The sequence below is a fragment of the Pogoniulus pusillus genome, chromosome 5 (assembly GCF_015220805.1).
Source record: "Pogoniulus pusillus isolate bPogPus1 chromosome 5, bPogPus1.pri, whole genome shotgun sequence".
Classification (NCBI taxonomy): Eukaryota; Metazoa; Chordata; class Aves; order Piciformes; family Lybiidae; genus Pogoniulus; species Pogoniulus pusillus.
This window is the reverse complement of record NC_087268.1, coordinates 22612295-22638537: the sequence shown is the minus strand read 5'-3', so window position 1 is coordinate 22638537 and position 26243 is coordinate 22612295. Positions and strand designations below refer to the sequence as shown.

Below are 26243 nucleotides of genomic sequence, written 5' to 3'. Positions count from 1 at the left end.
CTGGCAGGCAACAACTTCAATGCAAATTAAGAGATACTTTTTTGTGCAACATACAGCTTCATTGCAAATTCCTCACTAGATCCATTCTGAATGTCAAAACCTCACACAGCTTAAAGAGGAAAAAAGTCTGGCCAAAGCAAACCAGGAAAACAACAGCTGTGTAAAAGGCCAGAAAGGCACTAACATCCCACCACTGCTGCTTTATGGAAACACCTGATCATTGCTAAGGGCCTGCATGTTTCCTGGGAGAAAAATCTCTACAAGCTTCCCTTGTTTTTGTACTCAGCCTCTGCATGGTTGCTGAGTATGGCAACACTGACTAGACAGGTCTTTAATCTCACCTGCAGTTCATATGCTCATGTCAAAAGTTTGTTTTCGTTTTTTTGTGATTAACAATAGGTGGATTAAAAATATATTTGCATTTCATTGCCCATACACAGGGGGCCCCTTGCTCATCTCCCCATTTCTTCTTCACAAACTGTTGTACCCAAGTCTGAACACAGCTGTGCAGCTGGCCAGAACTAATGAGACTAAATTTCAAAAAGCCAGCAGCTACAATTAATAAATTCCTAAATCTTTTAATAGCAGTCTCATTGCTTAATCTCAGTATATTACCAGACAAAAAAAAATGCTAAGTCCCTAACAATTAAATATGCAATGTGTTTCAGTAGTTTTGCATGCATATCCTTAGCCTTTGAACCAAACTTAAACACCTGAACTTTCTCAGATGTCTGAAATCACAGAATCAATTATAGAACCATTTCAGTTGGAAAAGACCTTTAAGATCGAGTCCAATCATTATCCAACTCGATCAAGTCTGGTCCCTTAGCACCACATCTCAGGTTACAGTATTCTTGAGAAAAGAGCTTCACAGAAATTAATCTCATCAAAACTCTAAAAGAAGGACACACCTAGGCCATGGGCAAATTAATAAAAGGTAAAATACAGGTATTACATTTCCTGGGAGCTCTACCTCCAACCCCTTACCATTAAGTAACCACTTTGCTTTTCTCTCTTCCAGCCTTTTGTTGTCACTTTTCTTTCCTTATTGGCTTGTAGTTTTTATGCAAGAAATTATCTATTAAGAGTCAAGAATTAAACTAGCAGCTCTCTCGGGGCTCCTCACTATGTATTCACCGTTTTTCACACAATGGCCTGTACAGTTGAATGCAGAGAGTGCCCACCAATTTAAAGTTCATGCTAACATCAGTAGACATAATGAACATGTTTAAGAGCTACAAAAGGGCTAAACCCTCCCTATTTCCTTACTCGGGCAGATGGTGGAGTCACCATCCCTGAAGCTGTTCAAGAAACATGTGGAGATGGCACTCTGGGACACAGTTTCATGGCCATGGAGGTCTTCGGTTGGTTCTTTCAAACAAAAATTGTTCTGTGATTCTATGATTTTTACTGAAACCAAAGCAATTCTGTGATGAAATTTCACACATGGTACATACACTGCCTAAGATCATGCTCTCTTTATCATCTCCTAAATTAATTATCCTGAATTAACTATGCAACAAGCTTGAGGATCAGCCTAACTCAATCCATGCATACAGTTCTTAAATGGACAAGCATCAATCTACAGGACTCCACTAATGCCCTTTGGCACTCCACACTTTCTTCCAAAGCACTGTGGTCTGCAGCCTGGCAGTCCTTACAGCCAGGGTGAATACACACCGAATTGTTAAAGTAGTGAGTGTCTTTCACTAAAGCTGAAAAGCAAAGGATCAGCATTTCATCAAGAGTTGATTTTAAGCATTATGCACTAAATACTGCAATATTGATCTCCAGATACAGCAGGTGCACAGTAGCCTCCTTGGAAATACATTCAACTCTCTCGTGCAAACTGATTCATGTAACAGAGGCTTTTGGACTAAGACTCAACTACAGAAAACACTCTTAATTTTTTTTTTCATCTCCTCAGACAGAATCTTGGATATGAAATGCAATATAACCATCACAGAACATGTTAGACAAGGAAAGCTCTCCAAGGAGACAGTGAAAGATGAGAACAGGCTTCTTCCTTTTCCTACAGCTCAATATTCAACGTCACTGTACTTCACAGTGCTTTAACCAAAACCTCAGTAAAAGCTAAAAGCCTCACAAATCCTAAAAACAGCACACACAAAGGAAGCCCAAAAGTACCAAGCACTGCACCTTCCACTCAAACTTAAGATTCTATCTTCCTTTCTATTTCCATTACTCACTCTCCTTGAAGGCTGCAACCAGAGTTGCAGTGAACACTGAGCTCTCCCTTCTCCATCAAATTACAATTTTAAAAGTCTTTTTCTTCACGTTAATGCAGAATCAGGAATCTAATTTTACTTCCATCATCTCACAGCTGAGGATCCTGTTTACCAAAATATCTTTCTCATACGCACATTGCAGTATTTTTGGATGCACTTTATTTTTCAGCATATCATATCAATGTCATTAAAACGTCAGAATTTGGATGCTGTGGTTATATTTGACTTCTATTGTGGACAAATAAGAGGCTTTCATGTGTTTGACAGTACTTAGTAAAATGACTCATGCTGCTCCATTTGAAGTAAAGCATTAGGAATGGAAAGCACAGTAAATGAATGGAGATGGACTTGTCAGCATTTGCTAGGAAAGAATTTTCAGGAGGGTAACAGAAGAATGGCAGCAAACAAAGGCTGCCAAGCTAACCTGTTAGTGGATCCGTTGTAGCAGTAGTTTGGAAGGAAATCATAATTGAGTTCCCAAAAGACATGAAGAGTGATTCTTCCATAAGGGGCTGACACATTGTGATTGGCTTCTCTGAACATGGCATCAAAGCTGTCCAAGGTCATATATCTACTCAGAAGCTTGTGAGTCATTTTGTTTATTTCTATCAAGCCATCCAGCTCCTACAATAAACAAGAGGAAAGCAAGTGAGCAGTGCATTTAAAAGAAGTGGAGGAACTCAAAAAAGTAAATAAACTACCTTGACAGAATAGAAGACAAGAAGGAAGTAAAAACAAACAACTCTCTCCTAGTCCTCTCTTCAATTAGAGCTGGGGGGAAAAAGAGTGCTCTTGGGATTGTTTTGAAACTACCTCCCACCAAAATGCTCTTGAGACTTTAACGGTATTCATTAAAGTTAATCTAAATTGCAGTTAAGCCTCCAGCATGGATCTGTACCAACTCTTCTTCCACTAAGCAAAAGCTGAAAGGCCAACATTTAAATGAGGTCACCCATAGGGCACAAAGCATCTTCTGCATTTCTTACTATACAAGCTGTCACAAAGTAATTTGCATCAAACTACAAGTCATCTTCCCATACAGAGCTATCAGATTTAACTGATCCATGTTTCAAAAGCTTTTCAAACATTTGAGAAATGGTCACTTTAAGGAAAGAACGACTATGTTTGTTAATACACTATTGAGCCCTGTCTGAGGTAAAAAAAACAAACAAAAAAAATCTTAACTACCTTAATTTAATTAGCTTAAAAAACAGCTATTAGTATCAGTTTCTTCCTGAGAAAACCAAACAGTTTTCAGCTGTTTCAGAGAACATTTTACATAAAATAAAGGAGGAAAAAAAAAAAAAAAAGGAGCACAGTGGAGGGATATGATCTTAACATTACAGATGTCTAATTAAAAAAATGGAGTGAGAACCTGTGACTTACACATATTATTGACAGTTTCTCTCCATCTAGCCACTAAGAAAATCCTGCACACAGCAGAAGAACATACTTTTCAATAATTCACAGGTTACAACTCCAAGCACTGAGAAGTTGAGAGGCTACACAGACTCTATATATCTGATTTATCTTCAGTAAAGAGAGAAACCAAATCAAGGCAGTTAACGACATGACAAAACTTTACCAGTAAAAAACGTTTTATGGAAAGACATAAAATTTCTTACATAACTTCAAATTTATTTTTCTTTCCAGCAGAACTGAATGGGTTTGATTTTTTTCTTATTGACTGAATATTTACTTGTTACATTCATGCCATCTGGAAATAAAATTTGGTATTTCAGCATTTTAATCAGGAAGCTAACTCAAAGACACCTCAATAATGCACAGATGCTCCTTTTCCATGAGCAAAGTCAGATCTTGTTCCTCCACAAAAATATTATTTTTGTCATGCTATGAACCCAAGCTGTTTGGGTAAATAAAGTAATTTTGATTCTAACAGGCACAAGGCAATTTATCTTTAAACAGGGAGAAAAGTGAGTATTTACAAAAATTTAAATCACAAGAACGTTCATTTTCCTTGTTTTTTCATGGCTCATGTGCCTTCTCTACAAGTAATGTTTAAGCCTTATTTCCAAGGCCCTCACAGTTGCAGCAGGTATATGTCTTTTCTAGGCCAAGGGAAAACAAGATTCTCATCTTCAACAGGACTGGGATTTGCATTGCCCCACGTATGGCAGTATACACCACAGTATTTTGTGAGGTCAGGCCAAAGAACTCTTTGAACAGAGATGCAAGTTAGAGCACAGGAAGTAAAATGTCATAGCACATCAGAATTAATGAAGGCCACAATACAGTACAATGGCAACAGTGGATTTGCCTGTATAATTTACGAGGTAGCTGGAGGTGACAAGAAAAATGCATTTTGCAAGACTCAGCTGCTTCTCTAGTAAGAGTTTTTGACAATTCTTAGTAAGCCAAACAAATTTCAACCTCAGCATTGAATGATTTCACATTTAATTAAAACAAAACACCAGAGGAAAAAGTTCTGTTATTTCTCTAATAAGACTGCTTAAATTATTTCATATATATAATATGTCATATAATCATATAATGGTCTGGGTTGGAAGGGACCTCCAATGGTCATCTAGTTCAATCTCCTCTACAGTAATTAGGCACATCCTCAACTAGATGAGGTTGCTCAGAGCCCTGTTGAGCCTCACTTTGAATATCTCCAGGGACAGGACACCAACCACCTCCCCAGGCAACCTGTTCCAGTGTTTCACTACCTTCGTGGTAAAGAACCTATTCCTAATGTCCAATCTAAATCTGCTCTTTTCTAGTTTGAAGTCACTTTCCCTTGTCCTATCACTACAGGCCTTTGTGAACAGTGTCTCTCCATCCTTCTTGTAGGCCCCCTTAAGATACTAAAAGGCCACTATTAGGTCTCTCCAGAGCCTCCTCTTCCCCAGGCTCAACAACCCCAGTTTCCCCAGCCTGTCTTTGTAGCAGAGGTACTCCAACACCCGACCATCTTTGTGGCCCTCCTCTGGAGCCACTCCATCAGATCAGTTTCCTTCCTATATTGAGGGCTCCAGATCCAAACACAGTAGTCAAGGTTACGTGGTTAAACCTCAGCCAGAAATTAAGTAAGATTTAGCATAAAGCAAGTTTCTATGTTGAATCATTTCATCTCTTTTCCTTTTAGAAGTGACTGTACAACTAGCAAAGTTGGAGAAAAGTTTTTGCATATGCTGTTAAAACATAAATACAGATTTACAAGGGAAAAAAGGAAAAAAAAAGTCAGATAAAAGAAATAAAAGGCAAATTAAAGCAAAACTAAACTAGTACTCAGACCCCAACTACAGTATTAGTGCTGCAGAACAACTGCAACACAACACTCACCACAATGGAAGTCAAATCCTCACTTTCAAATCGACCGATTGCCAGTTCCATTGACCTGTACATGGCTGCTGAAATTCGCTGAGTGATGAGTCGGTTCAGGTCTATTGACCTACCAAGAAGCTAAAAAAACAGCAGTACTGTGAAGTTTTGAACTAGTCATATTAGGAGACAAACTGTACAACTGAGGTTAAGAGACTCTCCGTTTCAAATAGAAACGAAGCAGGTGGACAAAATTTATACATTCATGAACAGATTAAGTATTATAATTTACATCCCAATTCTCACAAGAAGTAGTAAAATCACATACTGCATTTACATCCAAGTATTTGTATCAGTATTTCATGCGTCCACAGTGTGCCAACAACATATTGAAAACTTGTGAAAGATATTAATAGGAAGAAAATACTATCACACGTGACATTTCTCTTTGGCTTGTGTTTGCTTAATGGCAACAGACAGACATTTGCAGTAAAACAGGATCTTTTACATTTTTTTCTCTTCATTTACTCCTTCATGCAACAGAAGATGACGATCTCAAGTGTCAGTAATGCCACTTACATGACAAAACATAAAACACAGGAAGAGTTTTATAGACCTACATAAATCAATACCATTTCATGGAATCATAGAATCAACTAGGTTGGAAGAGACCTCCAGGATCATCCAGTCCAACCTATCACCCAGTCCTAACCAATCAACTAGACTATGGAACTAAGGGACTCATCCAGTCTTTTCTTGAACACTTCCAGGAACAGCAACTCCACCACCTCCCTGGGCAGCCCATTCCAATGGCAAATCATTCTCTCTGAGAAGAACTTCCTCCCAACATCCAGCCTGTATCTCCCCTGGCACAACTTGAGACTGTATCCCCTTGTTCTGTTGCTGCTTGCCTGGGAGAAGAGACCGACCCCAGCTGGCTACAACCTCCCTTCAGGGAGTTGTAAACAGCAGTGAGGTCAGCCCTGAGCCTCCTCTTCTCCAGGCTAAACAACCCCAGCTCCCTCGCCTCTCCTGATAGGGTTTGTGTTCCAGGGCTTTCACCAGCTTCATCACCCTTCTCTGGACACGTTCCAGTATCTCAACATCTCTCTTGAACTGAAGAGCCCAGAACTAGAGAGAGTACTCAAGGTGCGGGTAAGAAGTGCCAAGCAACTTGAATACAACAGAGTGAGTTAACTCACTTGGACATGTCTCTGTTTCAGCAGTGTTTCGTAGCGGTTGGACTGTAGCAACTGAATGGTTGCTCCCTGATTCTTGCACTCTGAACGCAATCGTTTATCCAGAAGCAGACTATTAACAAAGAAAAACAACACATAAAGTACACTAGACAACAAAGCAGAGCAGAAATGCTTGAATAAAAGTTCTCTACACTAGAATAGCTACCTGCCAGCCATTGCCTTGTAGTAAGCAAATATTTGGTCTGCCAGCTTGTAGACAAATTGGTCAAAACACAGGTTTACCTTGGGAGAATGAAAAAAAGTGCATTTAGAGATACTTATTTTTTTTCAAAGGGGAGCTTATCCAAGAGCTCCACTGTTCACCAAGCATAATTAAGCATCCAAATTTCCCACTAAGAGAGAGGATGATGTTCAGTTTTCAGCATTAATGTGTATTGTTTTCCAAAGGTCTACTGGTGTCATTACAACATCTCAGCCAATCAGTTACCCACCTTCTGGTCCTCTCAGTATGTTTATTATCTCCAACCATTCCAAATCTACTATAATAGTTCCTGGCATTTAGCATTATTTTTCACATTCATGTACATATTATTTCTACCCAGTAGTTAAGATTACTTTACCTCTGCCTCAATCTCATCATAGAGGAACTGCTTCTTAAATTTAGTAAGTGCATAATGAGCACTGTCATTATAGAGGTCCAAAGAATACAGAACATACCTGAATGAAAAAGAATGATGGGGAAAAAAAGAGTTACATGTCTAGAAACAATGATTCCTTAGGATGGTGCAGACAAGATGTTGTCAGTCAATATTGTAACCTGCATGTGGTACATACACAGAGAATCTTCTCTTTGTCTCAGTTTATATAAAAAGTATTACAATTTTCCCTTTAATAAAGTCATTTGTTAGTTCAAGAAATCGTATAGGGAAGTTTTCAGCCTGACACTTGTTTTCTAGATGCAGTTTTCCACCAAAATGGAACTATGCTTTCACCACTAGACATCATATCTGACATTTCTGAAAAGCAAGTAAGGAGAGTTCACTCAGGAAACAAGATATTTGGCTGGTGCAATGATACTCATACGAAAGGTTTCAATTACTTCAAAAAGAAAACTGAGTATCTGGCAAGTGGCAAATGTTAGAGGAAACCTTTATAAAGGTTTATAATCTCAATGACTTCTTGTTAAGACAAATTAAAGCAGTAACATTACAAAACAGAATTACAATCATTAAGAATAGTCACTCAGTGGAAGAACACAAATAGGTCTTACTCCATCATTGATGCCTCTTTAGTCTCCAAAATATGGTCTGTCAGAATCCAAGGCATGGACATCTCAATGGGGAACTGGATTCTTCTGCCCATGGTCAGCTCTAAGAAGAATTCTCTGAACCACAGCTGGGACAGATCACAGCATTGCTGCAAAGTTTCTTTTGGAACAAATAAGGAAGAATTACCCTTCTTACAGAAATACATTAGGAACAATAAAACTGTGATTCTGATGATGCAATGCGAAACAAAAAAGCAGCTGTGAGTCACTAGAGCTATACAGAAGTCAAGTATGTGAACCAAATCTAAACTGTAAAGCCCATGACTTTTTCAAAGAGTTCTAAACTCCATTTTGGCCTTCAAGTTTGTGCCTTTTTACATGGAAAATCACAGAAATGGACCAGACTATCAGTTAAACAGAAAAACCACATACACCAGTATGGGGGCTCAGAAAGCTGTATGCTGAACTTGGGAAGCAGCAAGTGAAGGAGACAAACTGTACCATATCCACTTGTACCATCTGTTTGACTGGAGGACCAAATCACTCCACATGTTCTGTTGAGGAGGTAGGCAGGAAATGACAGACTCATGAAGGAGGACTTAAAACAAAACATTTCTAAGGCCACTGTCAAGGGCATGGAGATGTGCTCCCTATCTCCCCAGAAAATACTCAGCAAAAGCCTTCTTTTGCAGAAAGCTTGATAACCAAAACAGGAATGAACGTTTTACATTAAAATCTTCTGAACACCATTTGAACTTCTGTTCCCCAGTAGCACTCTGACCGACATTAACAGGCTCCCCCTTCTCTGAGGGTGATGGAGTCAGGTAGCAAAACAAAAAATGAAAGACAACACAGCATGGTGATGACAAGGACTAGATACATTCAATGTCAGTAGGTGAATTCTTTAGGACAGCATGTTTCCGATTACAATTAACTGAGTACTAAGAGTAGTGAAATGACATCAGATTTATCACAACAGAGAACCTGTTTCCTCTGTACTCAAAACAAAACCAGACAAAAGAATCTCAAAAAACTGAAAACACAAAAACTATTTCCTTTTTTAAAATTTCAGTGTGTATGAGCTTATCTGTCCCTTGTTTATATAAATACATACATTAAAAAATAAAGAGAAAGGGAAGGTACCAGTATGAAATTGTACACATTTTAAATAGATGTATAACAAGGCAAAATAAAAACCCCACCACAACACCAAATATCACATCTCAAGTTTGGACAGACCAAGACTTTTGATAAATCAATCAATCAAAGTTAAGTTGGCTTTGGCAATCGGAAACATTCTCCAGGTCGTGTTAGAGGTGTTAGGACATGCTAAGCTGGACACTGATCAGCTACATATCTTACCACTGAAATTTATCAAATGAGTGTAGAAGAAAGACTCGCGATGGAATTTTTCTATGTCCAATATGGTGGGCCCCTCAAGGCTACTTCTCAAGGTTTTCTTGGAACCACTTTTGTCAGCAATGAGGGACTCTAACATAGTTCTCACCATGTAAAGCTGTATCATTAGAGGAAACAATTGTGGTGGAAAGGGGGGGAAAAAAGGAAAATACACACGGCACATTAGTTGAGCAACACTGAGAATTACTATCAGTAAGAGACTGCTCCACTTCACATTGAGAATTGGTACTGTGTGGGTAAAAGCCTTTCAGGCAAGAGGAACAGATGCAACACTAGCCTACACACCAGCACAAATGCCTACCCATGCCAAAGGGACCTCCACTGACACTTAGCAGCAGACCATTTGCAGTGGAACAGTTCACATCACCACAAAAAGTAAAAGTAATAAGTAGTATCTTACCACCAAAGCTTAAAAGAGGCGGATAGATGTAGGACTGCCTCAGAAACTTGTGTGTCACATGCAATAGCTTTTCCAGTCCCAGAGACTTGAGCTGCTTCAGCAGCTCAGCAGAGTTTAAGGACTCTGTCATAGTGCGAACCATGTAGAGCTAAAAACCAACAGACAGGGGCAGGCAGGGGAGAGAGAATCCGTTAATAAAAACACATGGGTAAATAAGGAAAGGGAAACAGAAGCAGAGAAAACGTGTTAGTTTGTTAAAAACAAGAAACAGCAGCATGGTAAGCATGCAGAGAAAGACATAGAGAAAGGATTCTTCGTTCAGAATAATCACTGCAATATGGTGCTCCCTGAAGCTCTAAGTTCCCATTTAATTGAAAGGATGGTCAGGGAGCCGTTACCTGCTTAAATGATTTCACACAGATTTTCAAGTATTACCAATTCATACATAACCATTTCAGAACTCCATGAAAGTGAGATAAATCTGTCTAAAATCAATATATATGACCTCCCTTCCTCCTGCCAGGCAAGACAGTTAAGTGTGCCAGTCCAAGAGCAGAAAAAACAGACAGAAACAGGTACTCCGAACAGCCTGTTGCAGCCAGTGAAACAAAGCCCTTAAACATACCAAGCAAAGGCAAATTATGCTGGTGGTGACATTTAAAACTGCCCTCCACAAGAACGTTTATACAAAACAAACACTGAACAATTTTCTTTCCAATTCCCAAAACAAAGTCTTCATTCAATACATCTTATCACAATTTAGGTGCAACCTTTTATTACACAAGATTATTATCCACACATGCCCTCTTCCCCATAGATTTTATGTATTAAAAGAGTGTCTTTACAAGACACAGTTGCCTTCAACTTTTCACCCAAATTGCTCAGTACCTCTTTTTCTTAGATGAGCAATGAATATCAAACCATACACTCTCCAACCAAATCCATAGAGAAAAAAAATATAATTATATAGAGGCAAGAAGAATAAGCATCTAGGTAGAGGATTTTAATGACTACCACAAAAAGCATACTTGAAATACCACTTGTTTCAAAGGCAGCAGCAGATCAAATAGATTTTAGGGAGTATTCTTATCATTCATTACCAAACAGTAACAAAGCTGTTAACAGAAGTCAAGTAGTCTCCCATATTCTACAGGCATTCATTTCTGTTTTTAAGGGATCATGAAACTACATAGGTATCTATTGATTAATGAGATTTAAAAGAACAGTCCACCAGCCATATGAGAGATGGCAGTCAGTTAAGAAGTAATCCAAATAGTTAAAAAATATTATTTGAAAAAAAAATTAGGAGCTCAGTATGAAAATATTTCTTCCCACAAAGTCAAATTCAAGACACTGAACACTTAGAAAAAATTACACATCAGTGTAGAAAGTGACAGCAACCCAGGCATGATTTTTGTTAAGTATAAATAATTCTGGAAAGCCAAATCTAATCAAAAGTAGACTTTTAGCATTAAAGAAAAAACAAAAACAAAACCCACAATTTTTAATTATTTCAGGCCAGAGAGATCACATTTAATGTAATAATTGTTGACAGATATCAGAACCACCAGATGGGAAAATACCTGAGTGCTGGAAGGTCCCACTGCACGCCTTGGTACTTTGATGTCAAACCCACTTTTTGGGTCCTTTTCTCCCCTTAGAGCTGGGTCATTGAATGGCTCATGACCTGCTTCCCAGTCACAGACTGTCTTTCTGATGGCCTGCAAAACACTGAACAGAATTCACGCTACTTCAGACCAGTGCACATTGAAGTGCACCAACAAGAACATTTGACTTTTTAAGTGCTCCTCCAGTGACAAAGAAATTTGTAACAGCACTTGTGAGCTCAAAGTAACTCAGAAAACAACAACAACAAAAAATGTATCAACAACTTCAAGAATGTCACATCCATGAAACAACTGCTTCACATTGTGTACCAGAAAGAACAGTCCAGAGCCCTTCTCCTCTGTCAGAATTAAGCTCACTGGTTAACCAGAGACAAAAGTCACTTGTCATGTATTCACCTCTAGGATCCTTGACAAACACAAGCCATTTTGTTCTCCTAAACCACAAAGTATAGATTTCAATCAAACCAAATTAGATTACTAACCAAATTGAAGAGAGTAAGTTCTGTCTTGAAAGAAGCAGAATTCTTGCTTACAGTAGAGCTCCAGCATTCAACTGGGATTTATACAAACAGCCTCATAATCCTAACTCCAAATAATAACTTGGACTTTGGATACTTGTCAGAAATACATACAGCTATATCCTGTGGTGTGCTGAATGATCAAGCAAATGTCTCCTCTCAAATCTTGAGCCGGTATGAAAGTAATACTTGACTTTACGAAAGTGCCTTCAAGCCCTTTTGGGCAGTTTGCTTTGTCCAGGAGGGAATTTGGATTTCTGTATTATTTCTAACTTGTATATAATTGTAAATACTTGTATATATTGTGTATATATGTTTATATATTTTGTCATGTTATAAATATAGATTCATCTTACTTCCAAACCATCCCAGTTTCTGAGAAATTTCAAATAGTAGGGAGGGAAATTCTCTAATCCATCACAGGACTACAAACCTAGAGGCGGAATGTAACAGCTGTGCAATTCTGCAATAAAATCAGTAAGATCTGGGGGAAAGAATCTAGGAGAAGATGAAAACAGGAATGCTACCTCTGAATGACATTTTTCTTCTTCTTAATAGCTTGTCTTAATGGTTCTCTAAGTGTGACCTGGGCAAAGTCCTGAAGAGCTGCATAAATAGTATGGCGAATCGCATGATTGAAAACACTTTCCATCCTTCCCATCAGCACCTGAAGACCTTTGATCATGGCAATCACCTAAAAAAAATTAAAACAGTATTTATTTTTTGGTACAATTGTTCAAAAAGTCTTCTTTCAAATACAGAAAACGTGAATGAGGAAACTAACAGGTTCCAAAAGAAAAAGGATGGGTTTCCTGCCCTACTCCCGAGTAGTCAATGGAGAAAAAGAGATTCTTTCAGAGCCAATGTAGCACATGTTCTCTTTTTGCACTTAGTATAGAAAATGCTTATAGAGAATGTACTCCTATGTATAGAATTCATCTTTGGAACAATTCATGTCTTAACTAAAAAAAATAATTGTCTTACCTCAACCAAAGCAAACTTCTCCTCACTGGTATAATTGTATCTTGTTGCTCTTTCATACTCTTCTGCATTGTCAGGACAATCTTTATTAGAATATTTGTCAGTTGGGTGTACCAGCTTCCATGAATACTGCAGTTCACATAGCAGAATAAGGAGATAAAGATGGAAGGGAAAAAAAAAAAGGGCTGAGAAACACAAAACATATCTGAGCACAAATAATATGTTTAAAGAAGTACTACAGTGCTTTCAGTAATGCCTTAAAAATAATATTTGATGCCATTCCCAAATCCTGCATGAATTCTGAAGCTACTGTCTAGTGGAAATGCCGAACAAGAATTTGCCTAACAATTTCTCTTGAAAGCCAGCAATCCTGTTCTATCTCAAAAAATGCAATAGCAGGTAATGCATTCTAAGTTATTTTTCACTGAGCTGATACTATCATACATGAAAGTTTCTCCTCCACTTTCCACTCTGAGCACAAGAAAGAGAGAAAGACCTCAGAGCATAGCCAAAAAAATCCCTATTGTGAAACTGCCTAGCTTGCCATAGAACAGGAAGGCAAGCTGATCTACCACACCCTGGGACTGAGGTCATTCACAACCAGCAGGCATTTGTGTTAGAAGAAGACCCATGAAGCTGGGCTGCCAAAATGCTGGAGGGGACAGTCTTGTGAAGATATAAGATAGCCTTGTTTTGGCTACAATTGACATTGTACATGGCTCAAATAACATAAATACCCAACTTCAGTGTACCTATTGAGGGCCAGGGTGCCTCAAAAGAACTTTTGCCTAATTAACTGCAATTTTGATACGCCTCAATATGTTAATGAGGAAAAGAAGTATGTGCTAAACACATATGACTATGTTACTCAACATTCTTTTCACATCATGCTAAACGTCACCTAGAATGCAGGGACAATATGGGCTGGGGTATAAAATCTGTAAGACAGAGCCATCTCTAGGCGTGCACTGCCCATGACATCAGGAGAGTGCACAATCTACTGACATGGTATCAAGGGTCAATGTAAGGGCAGTGGCACATGGACCAGCATAAGCAGCACTACCAGCTGCAGCAGGAGCTGAGACACGGGGAGAAGACAGAGACAAGACCCAAGAGCATTTTGCAGTCAGTGCATTCATGACAGGCAATCCCAAATCTGTTGCATCCACTGCTTTGAACAGTTTTAACTTTGAGCTATGTCAGAGTAAGTCCTTAGCAAGGCACTAAAAAGCAGAAGCAAAAGTTAATTTTGCCAAACAGCTCCAGCAAGAGTGATGGGCTCTGAGATTGGGGTCTTTTATCTTAACATGATGATCCATCACAATCATACACACCAATAAAAAAAAAAGTTTCCAACCTGGCCAACTAACCACAATCAGAATTGAAATGACAGCTGGAAAACCACACAGGTTTGTTTCTTTTTTTTTTTTTTTTTGACTGGGAGAAGGGGTATGTTTGCTAGGCTTAAAGGTGCAGAAAAATAGCTGTATTATCTGTGACAATGTCATCTGCACAGTATGCACTTCTCTTAAATACTTTCTTTTCAGTTACTGCAAACACAGCTAAAAACGCTTCTGAACAGCGCCAGGCTGATCTAATATGCATTAGGGTACATCAAGTGAAATATCATAGTCACAGTGAAATACAATTTTCTCACAGTTTGAGTTCAGTGAACAGTACAATCTGGTTGATACTATCTTTGCGTAAGCGTTAGATTGCAGAACAACGTGAATTTGCCTCAAAAAATAATATTAGCACAAATATAGCCATTGCAAAGAACAGCATTGCACCCTGCAACCTAAGTGCTACAAAGAAGGCACTGGGGAAATTATTGAATGAAGATAAAGTATTTGGGGAGTATTAAGTTGGCAGGGTTAAGCTGGACATCAAATGAATGCTGAAACATTTACCTGAACACAATGCATGCAACAAGGTTCATGGATATTAAATGCAGAAGACAGGTAAATAAATTAAGATACTCTAGATCAGAATAAATTCTCAGTAGAAGTACAGAGAGAAGCTGAACATGAACTTACATAAGAAGGGCTTAAGGGAATCCATAAAAATCAGAAAAGATAAAAGAAAGCAGTGATAATAAGCAAAGAAAAGTACAGTGGCCCTTAGGGAAAAAAAAATTGTGGAACTGGGAGAATAAAAGCAGAGCTAAAAAATGAGAGATTTGCTACAGAGATGTAATAAAATAGGAAGAGAGCCCGAATGAAGCATTTTGCAATGACAGAAATAATGGGAGCAAGTATGGAAGCTGCAGAGGCCAGAAATAGATTACAGCAACCCCTCTTAAGAAAAGAGTAAGATTTTTACCATAAAAATATACTCTTGATTTAAATAAGAACAGGATAATAGAAGAAAAAAGATGACTCATCTAGAGGAAGTTAAAAATACAGAAGAGAAACACAAATAGGTCTCTAGCCATGTGCACTGGATTTATGTTCCCTCAAACATGAGAGGTAGAGGAGGAGCAAGTCTGGCTTTTCATACACTATCTCATTTGTTTCAACCCTCTCTAGAGCACGCTTTGGCACAAGTAAGACACACAGCTTTTATCTAAGTGTCTGCAGTGTAAAAAGGACTTCTGCACTCTCTTCTTCAATGTCAGCCTTAAGCAGTTAGCTGTTTGAATAAACAGACACTTTTCTAACTGGCACAGATTTTTAAAGTAAATTTGAAATACAGAGAAACAGCTCTGCAGGTTATTTACCCTTCCTCATCCTCTTCCAAAATTTTTCTTTCTCCAAATTTACTTTCCTTTTGACTACAAGCCTAATCTAAAGGTAACGAGAGCCTTCCATCCCTTCTTGTAGTTTTGGTTACATCCTTCAGTTTACCAAGCAGTGATGTCTCAACATAGCAAGTTGAAGTGGTTCTATCACTTCCTGTGAAGTATGAAGTATGCCTGTTGGTATGAATATTTCTAATAGAATAGATTTTTAAACAACATTCAGAGGAAAAATAATGCCATTTTTGTGTAAAAAAAACATATTTCAATAGCAACATAAAAATATCTTGACAAGGCTCACAAGTTGAAAGTACTGTGTGTGACTGTACATGCTACTGGATCTTCAAAGAAGCCTTCATGTGCTTTCCTCCAAGAATGTGGTTTGGAGCAGAAGGAGAAAATGAGCAAATGAAGAAGAAAGAGGGGACTCAGGAGAACAAAATACAACATATATTCCATTTCATTAAAGCAAAGCCTGTCCAATCTCACCAAGCCACCTCTTTTTCATCTAGTTTTATTCCCAGATAACATACCACTTCCATGACATGTGCGCTCCACTGGGAAAGAAGCTGCAGGCCTTGGAGAGAGAGATCAAAGAGCTTCCGATACTCTGCATCTGTTTTTTGAGCTTCCTGTCGACCAGATCCAGTCACCACCTAGAACATGATTAAATAACATACAGCCCCACCAAATCCACATCAGAACACTGTGTCCAGCATCCACAGACTAATTACTACATAATTTATATTAAACATTAAAACAGCATAATATACCAAGACCTGCATTAATATCAGCTTTTTCTTTTAGAGACTTATGTAGTTAAACATCATAGATTTTCATTAAGTAATAGAAACCACTGACATCCCTAATCAATAAAATATTGCTGCAGATTAATTCAATAAATTAATTAGGTATGTTATAGTATGCTATACATTCTATATATGCATACATGTGTGTATACACATGAATCCCCCCTTTTTTTTCCCTTTTTGTATTTGTTAAACTCCTGTGAGCACCCATCTGGAGTAAGGGCTAAGCAACCTATTCCAAAAGAGGAATGTCAAAGGTTCTAGAACTCACCTCCTTGATAGACAGGTAGATGTAAGTAGAGGAATACTACAATTGGTATGATGCATCATAATTACTTTAAATGTAATAGTGTAGTTTCCATGCAGACACTGCTTAATAGCCTGCAGCCAGCTTTACATGATTCAGATGATCAAGCTTTGTCATTTACCTAGCCTGAGGTTTACCTGCTCATCAGATACGTAACAAAACTGTTTGTCAGTGACGTGAAATCAGTATGAATAGCTCTAAACCCACACACCTCACTGTTGCTGTAACGAGCCAGCTCTGATATGAATCGCATATGGTCTTCTCTGATTTGGATCATCTGCTCACATATATTGTATTGTGGACTGCTGCTGGAAGATGTGCATGTCCATCTGTTTCAGACAAAAAAAAAAAGAAAAACAAAAAAATACAACACCTAAATCACTTTAGGTAATAAACAGCGAAACTGACACTGCAAAGAACGAACCACAGTGCACTGCTTTAAAAAACATAAAATAAAAATCTTCCTTTTTTTTTTCATTTCAGGCCTTTCCTTCACACTTCTCCCTCTGGCCCTGCAGCACAATCCATTATTGGCAGATTGCCCTTCTGATGGATTGTTCAAACAGCACTTCTTCCAAGTATTAAAAACTTGACTTTTTTTTCTTTTCTGTATTTTTTTAAAATGCTGCTGCTGTGAAATGCAAACTGGGATCTCTTTTCAGCAGCTTACACTTGGGTACATGAAAGAGAAATATTGAAAGGCAGGGCAGAAGTATAAGTACAGGTTGTAAAATACATCCAGTACTTTCAGATTGTTTCATTACTCTTTTCCAGCTATGAAGAGCCTACACTATGCTCCCAACCATGGGAAAAAAATTAAAAAGCATCATTAAATACTAGCAACATGTTATCAAGAGGAACACAAAAGACATGCTACCAAGAACATCACATTAGATAGTCTCATATTTTTAGTAGCTCAGTAGGCCCACTGCAGTGTGTGTTCTCTTAGCAATTACATGCAGGTTATGTTTTTTTTTTCTGCAAGAATTAAGATGCAAAGCACTGCATTCTAAATTCATGTAACTGCATGGAGTGAAGGTCTCGGTGGAGCATGGAGATGTTCACTAAAACAAAACAATAATTGTAACCCGTGGAACCATTCATGTAAACACTGGCTGCATTTTCCAGTTGCTGTGCTGCACATCTAGCCAAAAATAAAAAAAGAGAGAGAGGGAACAAGCTAAGCTGCTGCTCCATATACAATATACACATGCCTGTTTACCCATGCATTACTGTTGCTCACCTTGCTTAGTAAAATCCATCATTTCTTTTAAAGAAAGTTTCATATTTAAAGGAAAAAATGAAAATTAAATTAGTGTAAGTTAAAAATTATTTCCTCCAACCCATGTGGTAAGAAAACAGATGCAAGAATGAGCGCAGCAGCATATAAAGGTCTTAAAACAACCAGTTTCTTTAGTTGCATTTATTGCATGAGGTACATTAACAATAAAATAGCCACACCAAAAAGTAGACCAAAGTGAAAATATTAATTACCACAGACTAATGGGTCATTATGAAAATGCACTTCAGGTGTCTGACTTTGCTCAGTCCAGACACTCCCCCTTTTGTTTCCTTCTCCCTCTTACCTGGATTTATTTTCCTCATAGTGGGCACTGGTCTTAATGTATCTTGCAAGTTCAATCTGCATATCACCAAACAGTGGGACAACTTGCAACTGCTGTACATAGGGAATAATCAGATTAAATTATTAAACACAAATCCTGGTGAAAGGAAGCTATAATTTATCCATATGAATGTCCAAAGCAATCCTTATTCTACTCAATTGTATCTAAAACAGAACATGTCTTTTAACTCACCTTAAAGAACTTGTCTATCTTGGCTAAATTTATCCTTTTCTTTGCATCCAGCTTGTAGATGTTACTGACGCTTCCATCCATCAAGTACAATCCAAAACCCATAACCTGAAATGGAAAAAACCCTCAAACCTCTTTCGAAACAATTTAAGATAAAAGCCTGCTGCAGTAAGATCATTCTTCTTATCATGACAAAAATACTTTAAAGCAGTCTTGAAACACCCACTCTCAAACAGAAGATATTTTCAAATACAAATTTCTGTAACATTCTTTTATTATATATATATTAGTAATTTTTACATTAACATTAGTCTTAAAAGATTCTAGCTGTGTCAAGGGTTTAGCATACCACAAAATCTCACTGAAATGCAAGCCTGTTTTTAGACAGCTTTTTCTTTCACTTCCATTTTATTAAAATTCTGTATGTGCAAGCTTAATTGCAACAAAATCTTAGACCTAACATCTCTGAGCTGTTGCTTTTTATATCTTTCAGTACATCTCTGAATTATACACTCAAGAGCTCAGAAGCATCTAAAAAAAATAATCTAATTACATTTTGTCCAAGTTACTAATTAAGTTATAATTCAGTATTTAGAACAGCAAGAGATGAGTACCAGCAGCTTAACGTGTTCTAAGCATGCATTTACCAAACACAAGGCCCAAATTTGAAAGGCATGCTGCACATCCCTCTAAGCAGAATGCAAACGTTCTGTATTTCACATATTTTTTCATTCAGACTACAAGGACTACAAAAGTATTGTGAGGTTATGCAAAGAGAATATTAGAAGAACTTAATCTGGCTACTGCCGTAAGAGATGATTTAAAATGTTTCCATAAATAACACAACAAAAGCAGGACTAAGGCAAATCTCCATCCTCTATTGGATGAGGTGGGAAGCAGGGACAAGGCCAAGGTACTCAATGCCTTCTTTGCCTCAGCATTTAATATTAATACCAGCTGTTCTCCAAGCTTCCAGCCCCTTGTGCTGGATGACAGGGAACAGAATGAAGGCCCCATAATGCAAAAAAAGTAATGATCAGTGACCTACTACACCACTTAGAAGCACACAAATCTATACAGTCTGATAGGATTCACCCAAGGGTACTGAGGGAGCTGGCAGAAGTGCTCATCAAACCACTTTCCATCGTTTACTGGCAGTCCTGGCTAACTGGGAAGGTTCTAGCTGACTGAAGGTTGGCAAATGTGACACCCACACACAAGAAAGGCTGGAAGGAGGATCCAGGGAACTGTCAGCCTGACCTCAGTGCCAGAAAACATCATGGAGCAGATCATCTTGAGTGCCTTCACACAGCACATACAGGACAACCAGGCAGTCAGGCCTAGTCAATACAGGTTTATAAAGGGCAGGTCCTGCTTGATGAACTTGATCTCATTCAACAACAAGGTATTGTAATGGGTGAGGGAAAGGCTGTGGATGTTGCCTACCTAGACTTGAGTAAAGCTTCTAACACTGTCTCCTGCAGCATTCTTCTGGAAAAACTGGCTGCTGATAGCTTGGATGGGCATACACCTCACTAGATGAAGAACTGTCTGGATGGCTGGGCCCAAAGTGTTGTGGATAGAGTGAAATCCATCTGGCAACCAGCCACAAGCACCGTTCTTCAACATCCAATACTGGGGCCTGTTCTCTCAAATATCTTTATCAATGATCTGGATTAGAGGCTTGAGGCTCCCTTTCTAAGTTTGCAGATGACACTAAACTTGGTAGCAGTATGAATCTGTTTGAGGGTAAAAAGGCTCTGCAGAGGGATCTGGACAGACTGGGTTGATACGCAGAGGCCAGTGGCATGAGGTTCAACAAGGCAGAATGCTGGGTCCTGCACTTCAGTCACACCAACCCCACGCAACACTACAGGCCTGGGGAAGAGTGGCTGGAAAGTTGCCTGGCAACCTGGGGGTGATGGTCTGCATTCAACTGAACATGAGGCAGCAGTGTGCTTAGCTGGCCAAGGCAGCCAATAGCATTCTGGCCTCCATCAGAAATAGAGTGACCAGCAAGACTAGAGAGGTGATTATCCCACTGTACTCAGCACCCTGAGTACTATGTCCAGTTTTGAGCTCCTCACTACAAGGAAACCATTGAGGTGCTAGAATGCATCCAAAGAAACAAAGTTGGTGAGGGCTCTAGAGCACAAGTTTTGAGGAGTGGCTGAGGGAACTGACATTGTTTAGACTGGAGAAAAGGAAGCTCAGGGAATCAGTTGCAGCAAGGTTGGGGGGGTTGGTCTCTCACAGAACCATCACATAACTGTAGAATGACTTAGGTTCAAAGGTCACCTACTCCAACCTCCCCATCATGGGCAGGGACACCTCTCAACTAGACTCAGCTACTCAAGGTCTCATCCAGCCTGGTTTTGAATACTCCCACGGAGGAAGCAAGTGACAGAACAAGAGGAAAAGGCCTGAAGTTGTGCCAGGGGGGGTTGGGTTGGATATTAGGAAAAGTGAAAGGGTCATGAGAGACTGAAACAGGCTACCCAGGGAAGTGGTGGCATCACCACCTCGGAGATATTTAAAAGTCCTATAGATGTGGTGCTGTGGACATGGTTTAGTAATGACAACAGTGCTGGCTTAGCAGCTGGACCTTATGATCTGAAAGGTCCCTTCCAATCAAAATTATTCTATGATTCTACAATGGTTCACTTTGGTCCTCACAGACCTTTTCAGAATGTAAATGCTGAAGGGACTCAAAATATCTGTCATGAGGCAAATATTCAATTCTTACTCTATACATTTTTCTCTACTGCAAGACATGTGGCTGATAATATCAAAACCACACTTCATGTTGCACAGCCCACTCTAATTGCATGTACATATTCCAGCTAATAATTTACTAATCCTAATTTTAAGCTGCTTCTTCACTGAAGTCTGATAGACCAAAACTGCTTTGATATGTCCAAGCACCTTTTATATGAACTTGCTGCATATCTAAAACCAGACCATAGTAGTTCCTTTCTGTTGTCATTATGCTTCATAGAAACACAATTCCATGAAACTGGTTTCCTAGCAAGAACACAGTTCAACTGATTCAACCTGGATTTATGAGTAACAAAAATGGATAGGTTTATCATGTAATACAATAAAAAGACAATAGAGAAGAGGGGAAAAAAAAAAAAACAAACCAAGAACACCTCCCCACATATCACAAACAATAAAAGCCCCCAAAACCAATAATTCAAATATCTGTATCCCATCTCAGGCATTCTTTAACTTTGTACCAAAACCAGACCTACTTTCAAAAGCATATGTTTCTCACTGGGTGTTAGATACATTTTGTTTTCATAGTAGTCCACACACAAATTTACAATATCTGCAAGCAGCTCTTCATAGCCAACAATCACCTCCAGCTGCTGCTGTAAAGACTGGGGGGAAAAAATAAATATATTAGTCCACTAGTTAAAATCCCTAGGGAACTACAGTTACTATCAAACTGGAAGAGTATTTAATTTAAGAGTTTTGCAAAGCATTAAGTACTTTGCAAAGTGACAATTAAAGCTTACTTGTGTTATCTTGTTGTGGTTGGCAAGGAACATGGAGAGGTTCTGGGATTCCTGAATGGACTGAGGATCTGCCATTTTCCGCAAGAACTGAGCAGCTCTTTTAAAACAGAAAGAAAAATGGTACTTCCCTTCAGCAGGGCTGCCTGCAAGCAAATCTGTCCTCTCAACAGAAACACCCTCATCCCCATACTGGCCAAGGAAATTGCAAGGTGTTAGCAGATCTTTAAGTGCCAGTACAATGGCATGTCATTCCCTGCTCATACAGGATTTTCAGCCTCAGTGCATCACCCACCTCCAAACCCCTGAATCAAGCAGGAAAAGAACTTGGCACATACAGTCAGAACTTCTTTGCTACAGCTTTATGAATGCAAGTTAACAAAACACTGGCTATAAACTTAACAAATCCATGTCAAGAGCCTGTTTCATAAAAGACAACAGGAAGGCTTTTAAGGAAGAATAACCAAAAAAGGAAGGTGAAAGTTCACTTTGAAAGAGAGATAAACTTCATTTATCCCATATTAACTGTTTGCCAACTCCAAATTCCTCAATAAACCCTAGCGGAAAGACCTGATCCAACACAACCCAAAAACCTTTGAGTATATCCCTCATCTGATGGGGTCAGCAATGGCTCCATAGACCCAAGCCACACAACAACCCAGGAAATGTCAGTATTCCAGAAATCAGGATTTATCCTCCAGAAACATGCCTCCAAAAGAAAACACCAAACAAAAATATTCCAAAACTCCAGAACAGAAACAACAATAAAACCAACTCATAAACCAAGTAGGTTAAATAGGTCTCCAGATAGAACAACTACAAAGGACAACTCCTAGCAGACATAAAAATTAAGTTTCATGTAAGTGAAAACAGCATAGATAAAACCACATGAATGGTTTTCTTTATGGAAGACCACAAATGCTACAACTGACACAAAGAATGTGTCTCCCTGCTGCTCTGACCTCCACATTTGACAAAAGATACCAAATATCATCTGGAAGCTCAAGCACGTAACTTGGCCATTGATATCCCAACCCTCCTCCCCTCCTTGCTACACCTGTGGTCATGATTACCTTGAAGGGGAAAGCGGAAATGTCTCAGAGAACAAGTGTCACAACTCTCAGCTACCAATGTCAAAAATAGATGCCATAAATAGAACAGGCAGATGTAACCAGAAAGCCAGATTCCTCTCAAAAAGCAAAGCTTTACTGAGAAACGATATTCATTATGTGTGGCACACACTAAGACAGAAGCATTTGATAAACTTGGCATTAAAAGGCAGAAGAATATTTCTGCTGCATGAAGAACAGCATAAAGCAAACATTTACTCAAAGTGCCTAACTGCAGTCAGTTCATCCCTGAAGGTGCTCAGTCCCACACCTGAAGGGGCTACTTTTGAAGAGAAATTTGTCAGCAAAAAAGCAACTGCTGCCATCTCGTGGGAGCTCTGTATCTTGGCAGCAGAAGTCCGCGTCCCGTTGCTCCCTGCCGCTTACCGCTTGTAAGCTGAATGGTCGTTCTTTACACTGCACTTCATATTTTTCAACTCATCCAGTACTGCAAACATGTTGATGAATTTGCCCAGTGTGATCAGATATGCCTCAGACACAAAGTCCTTCCTCCTCTCTGCATGGCACAAGCGTCTCACTTCCCCACAAAACCGTTCAATCGCATTTCTCTAATGGAGAAAAGAGAACAGAGAATAAAAACTGCAACACTTCCCGAAAAGAAGTTTCACCATGTAACTGAAGCTGGTTCAATAAAAAGCACTGCTGAAGCAGAAAAACGTTTACAGCATGCAAGGGCCAACGAGGCATTAGCAGAGTCTTTCCAGTTTCACCTGTTTACTTGCTGTGTGCTACAAGTGTCAGTAGTGATTCTTGCCACAGCGCTTGCCTCACACAAGGGGCAAGGTTCTTCTTTTCAGATTTAAGTAATAAAAGTTTTAACTCCCTTGGAAACAAGTGATTTCATTTTTAGTGAGAAAGCATATACACATTAAAAGGCAGATTGTAAGTACATTGTCTCAGAAAAAAAAATCCCACAGCACACTGATTAATAGCAGTACATGCCAACTCACAAAGTTATCCTGCCACATGTTTGAGGGCTTATTTCCAAGTGCATATCAGGGCCATTTGAGATGGAGATGACAAGTATTACAAAGACAGCAACTTGGAATGTAAAGAGGAATCTGTTCTGAGTTTAGAACAAAAAGAGATTGTAGTCAGTAAGATCCACCAGTTGGGGAAGATGACAGGAAATACTACATTTCATTCAGCCTCTTCTTGTGTTCTCTGAGTCCCATAGGCTTGAGCTTCTCCAGCGCCTTTCAAATAATGCTTGGAAACGTTCTCAGTCCATTGAACCAAATGGCAAGCTGCCAGAATGGGAGGAGAAAGCAAGACAGGCTGCTATTCTCCAGTGATCTGGCAGCTCTTGTGACTGCTGGGTCACAACAGCTGGGAGAGCTTGACTCAATTATGAATTTCCACAGCAAAGCTGCACCTGTTGCTCCACTATCCAGAACTGTGGATCTCTCACTTCCCAACAAATGGTTTCTGTGCCAAGATGCCTTTATGTATACATATAAAATGTATTATATTTTTTTTCCTTCCTTCCTGAAGTGCTAGGTCTCTGTCCCCATGTGCTACATATGGACCATATGGAATTAGCTTTGCTCTTTAATAAAAGTCTTAACAGAGATGACCTGAAGTTTTTAGGACAAACATTAGAAATTCTGCCCTTCTCCAAGACAATATTTGTGTTTTTTTTTCCCAAACTGTAGTGACTATGTTCAGTATCCAAGCACACAATATCAAGCATACAAAAAAGGAATATCAAAAATACAAGCATTTTGACAAATTTTGTTTTCATTCATTTTACCTGAAAATACATAAAATTCATCAGTTTTGTGACTTCTGGCTCCAGAACTTCCACAGTTTTCTCATAAATTTCTACTCGGTTAGGCTGCTCATTGCACTTGACCTGGGGATAATTAGAGACATTATTACACTTAGAACTTTCTGAGTTTGCTAACTTTACGCTAGTCTTCTAAGCATAATTGTGTGTGCATGTGAAATAAATCAAATATTTTTCTGATTTTTCTATTATTACCTTACAGCAAATTAGTTGTGACACATGTAAGTTGGAGAGTTGCAAGAGTTCATTCTTTTGAATTCTATTTTTACTTCAAACAGATCCAACAATCAAAAATTTTCCTTCTAGAACACATTACCTTTATACGACTCTTAAGCCAATCAGTAATACTGACACAAAACCCACAAGGTATCGCTACAGATACCTTGCCAAAGAGCCCAACTGTTACCTCAGTGCTGAAGATACTATTCTATGGCACACCAGGCTTAACAATGCAGGAGCCAAAGCAGACTAAATTCTGGAGCTGACCGACGAAGCTCTGAGCAACTCCACACCAAGACAAGACAGAAGCTAACAGATTGCACGACAGTTTAATTTTCATTCTTTACCTGAGGAATAGCTCTTGAGCAGCTCCTCCATGTGTATAACATGATTGCATATTCCTGACCTTCTTCTAGCATTTCATTCTGTAAGAAATACACTGAATATATTTAGGCACTGTAATACAAAAGAGTTAAATCCACTTGTCTTCCATCATTACAAACCTTTGTCCAAACAGGTGTATTTCTCTAACCAGAACGTACGTATACAAACACACATATCACAAACTGAATGATAAACATCATAATCTGTGCATGTAAAATATTATTAGCAATAATTCATAGGCACAGCTGGCATATTACATGTATCAGAGCTGATCAGATATTGATGCCCACTTTTGCTATAATCCAACAGCTAAATAGAGAAAAAAAAAATCTATTTTACCTCAGTCACCTGTTTTAGAACCCAACCTAATTCTGAGAGAATTCACATTACCTTCATATCACTTCAGCTAACAAATGCCTATCAGATCACTAATCAGCGATTGTGGCAATTATACTTAAAAATATACCATCTCCACAAACTCTTTTTTGTGTTGTTCCTTCTTCCCCAAACTGAAGATTTATAAACACAAATAAAAATGCTAATTTGAGAGGGTAAGGGTGGTAGAGTGATGTTTGTCTTTTTTAAAATCTTAG

At 38.7% G+C, this 26243-nt stretch overlaps 1 protein-coding gene across 3 annotated transcripts in view; it reads right to left on the bottom strand.

The window, feature by feature from the left end:
* Nucleotides 1-26243, bottom strand: part of CYFIP1 (cytoplasmic FMR1 interacting protein 1) — an 81429-nt gene that overhangs the window by 33044 nt on the left and 22142 nt on the right. The window contains exons 4-22 of one of the 3 annotated variants that reach the window (XM_064143501.1): nt 25614-25691; nt 25012-25113; nt 23625-23806; nt 22132-22228; nt 21865-21993; nt 18614-18718; nt 18383-18474; nt 17008-17125; nt 16214-16336; nt 12947-13072; nt 12490-12656; nt 11400-11547; nt 9817-9964; nt 8001-8157; nt 7351-7447; nt 6936-7012; nt 6734-6842; nt 5553-5672; nt 2674-2873 (exon numbers count right to left, since the gene is read on the bottom strand). In XM_064143501.1, the coding sequence (XP_063999571.1) occupies nt 2674-2873; nt 5553-5672; nt 6734-6842; nt 6936-7012; nt 7351-7447; nt 8001-8157; nt 9817-9964; nt 11400-11547; nt 12490-12656; nt 12947-13072; nt 16214-16336; nt 17008-17125; nt 18383-18474; nt 18614-18718; nt 21865-21993; nt 22132-22228; nt 23625-23806; nt 25012-25113; nt 25614-25691 (2375 nt within the window). Of the gene's footprint in view, nt 1-2673; nt 2874-5552; nt 5673-6733; nt 6843-6935; nt 7013-7350; nt 7448-8000; nt 8158-9359; nt 9514-9816; nt 9965-11399; nt 11548-12489; nt 12657-12946; nt 13073-16213; nt 16337-17007; nt 17126-18382; nt 18475-18613; nt 18719-21864; nt 21994-22131; nt 22229-23624; nt 23807-25011; nt 25114-25613; nt 25692-26243 lie in introns of those variants that run through there. The other 2 variants (XM_064143500.1, XM_064143502.1) reach the window with 2 other exon arrangements.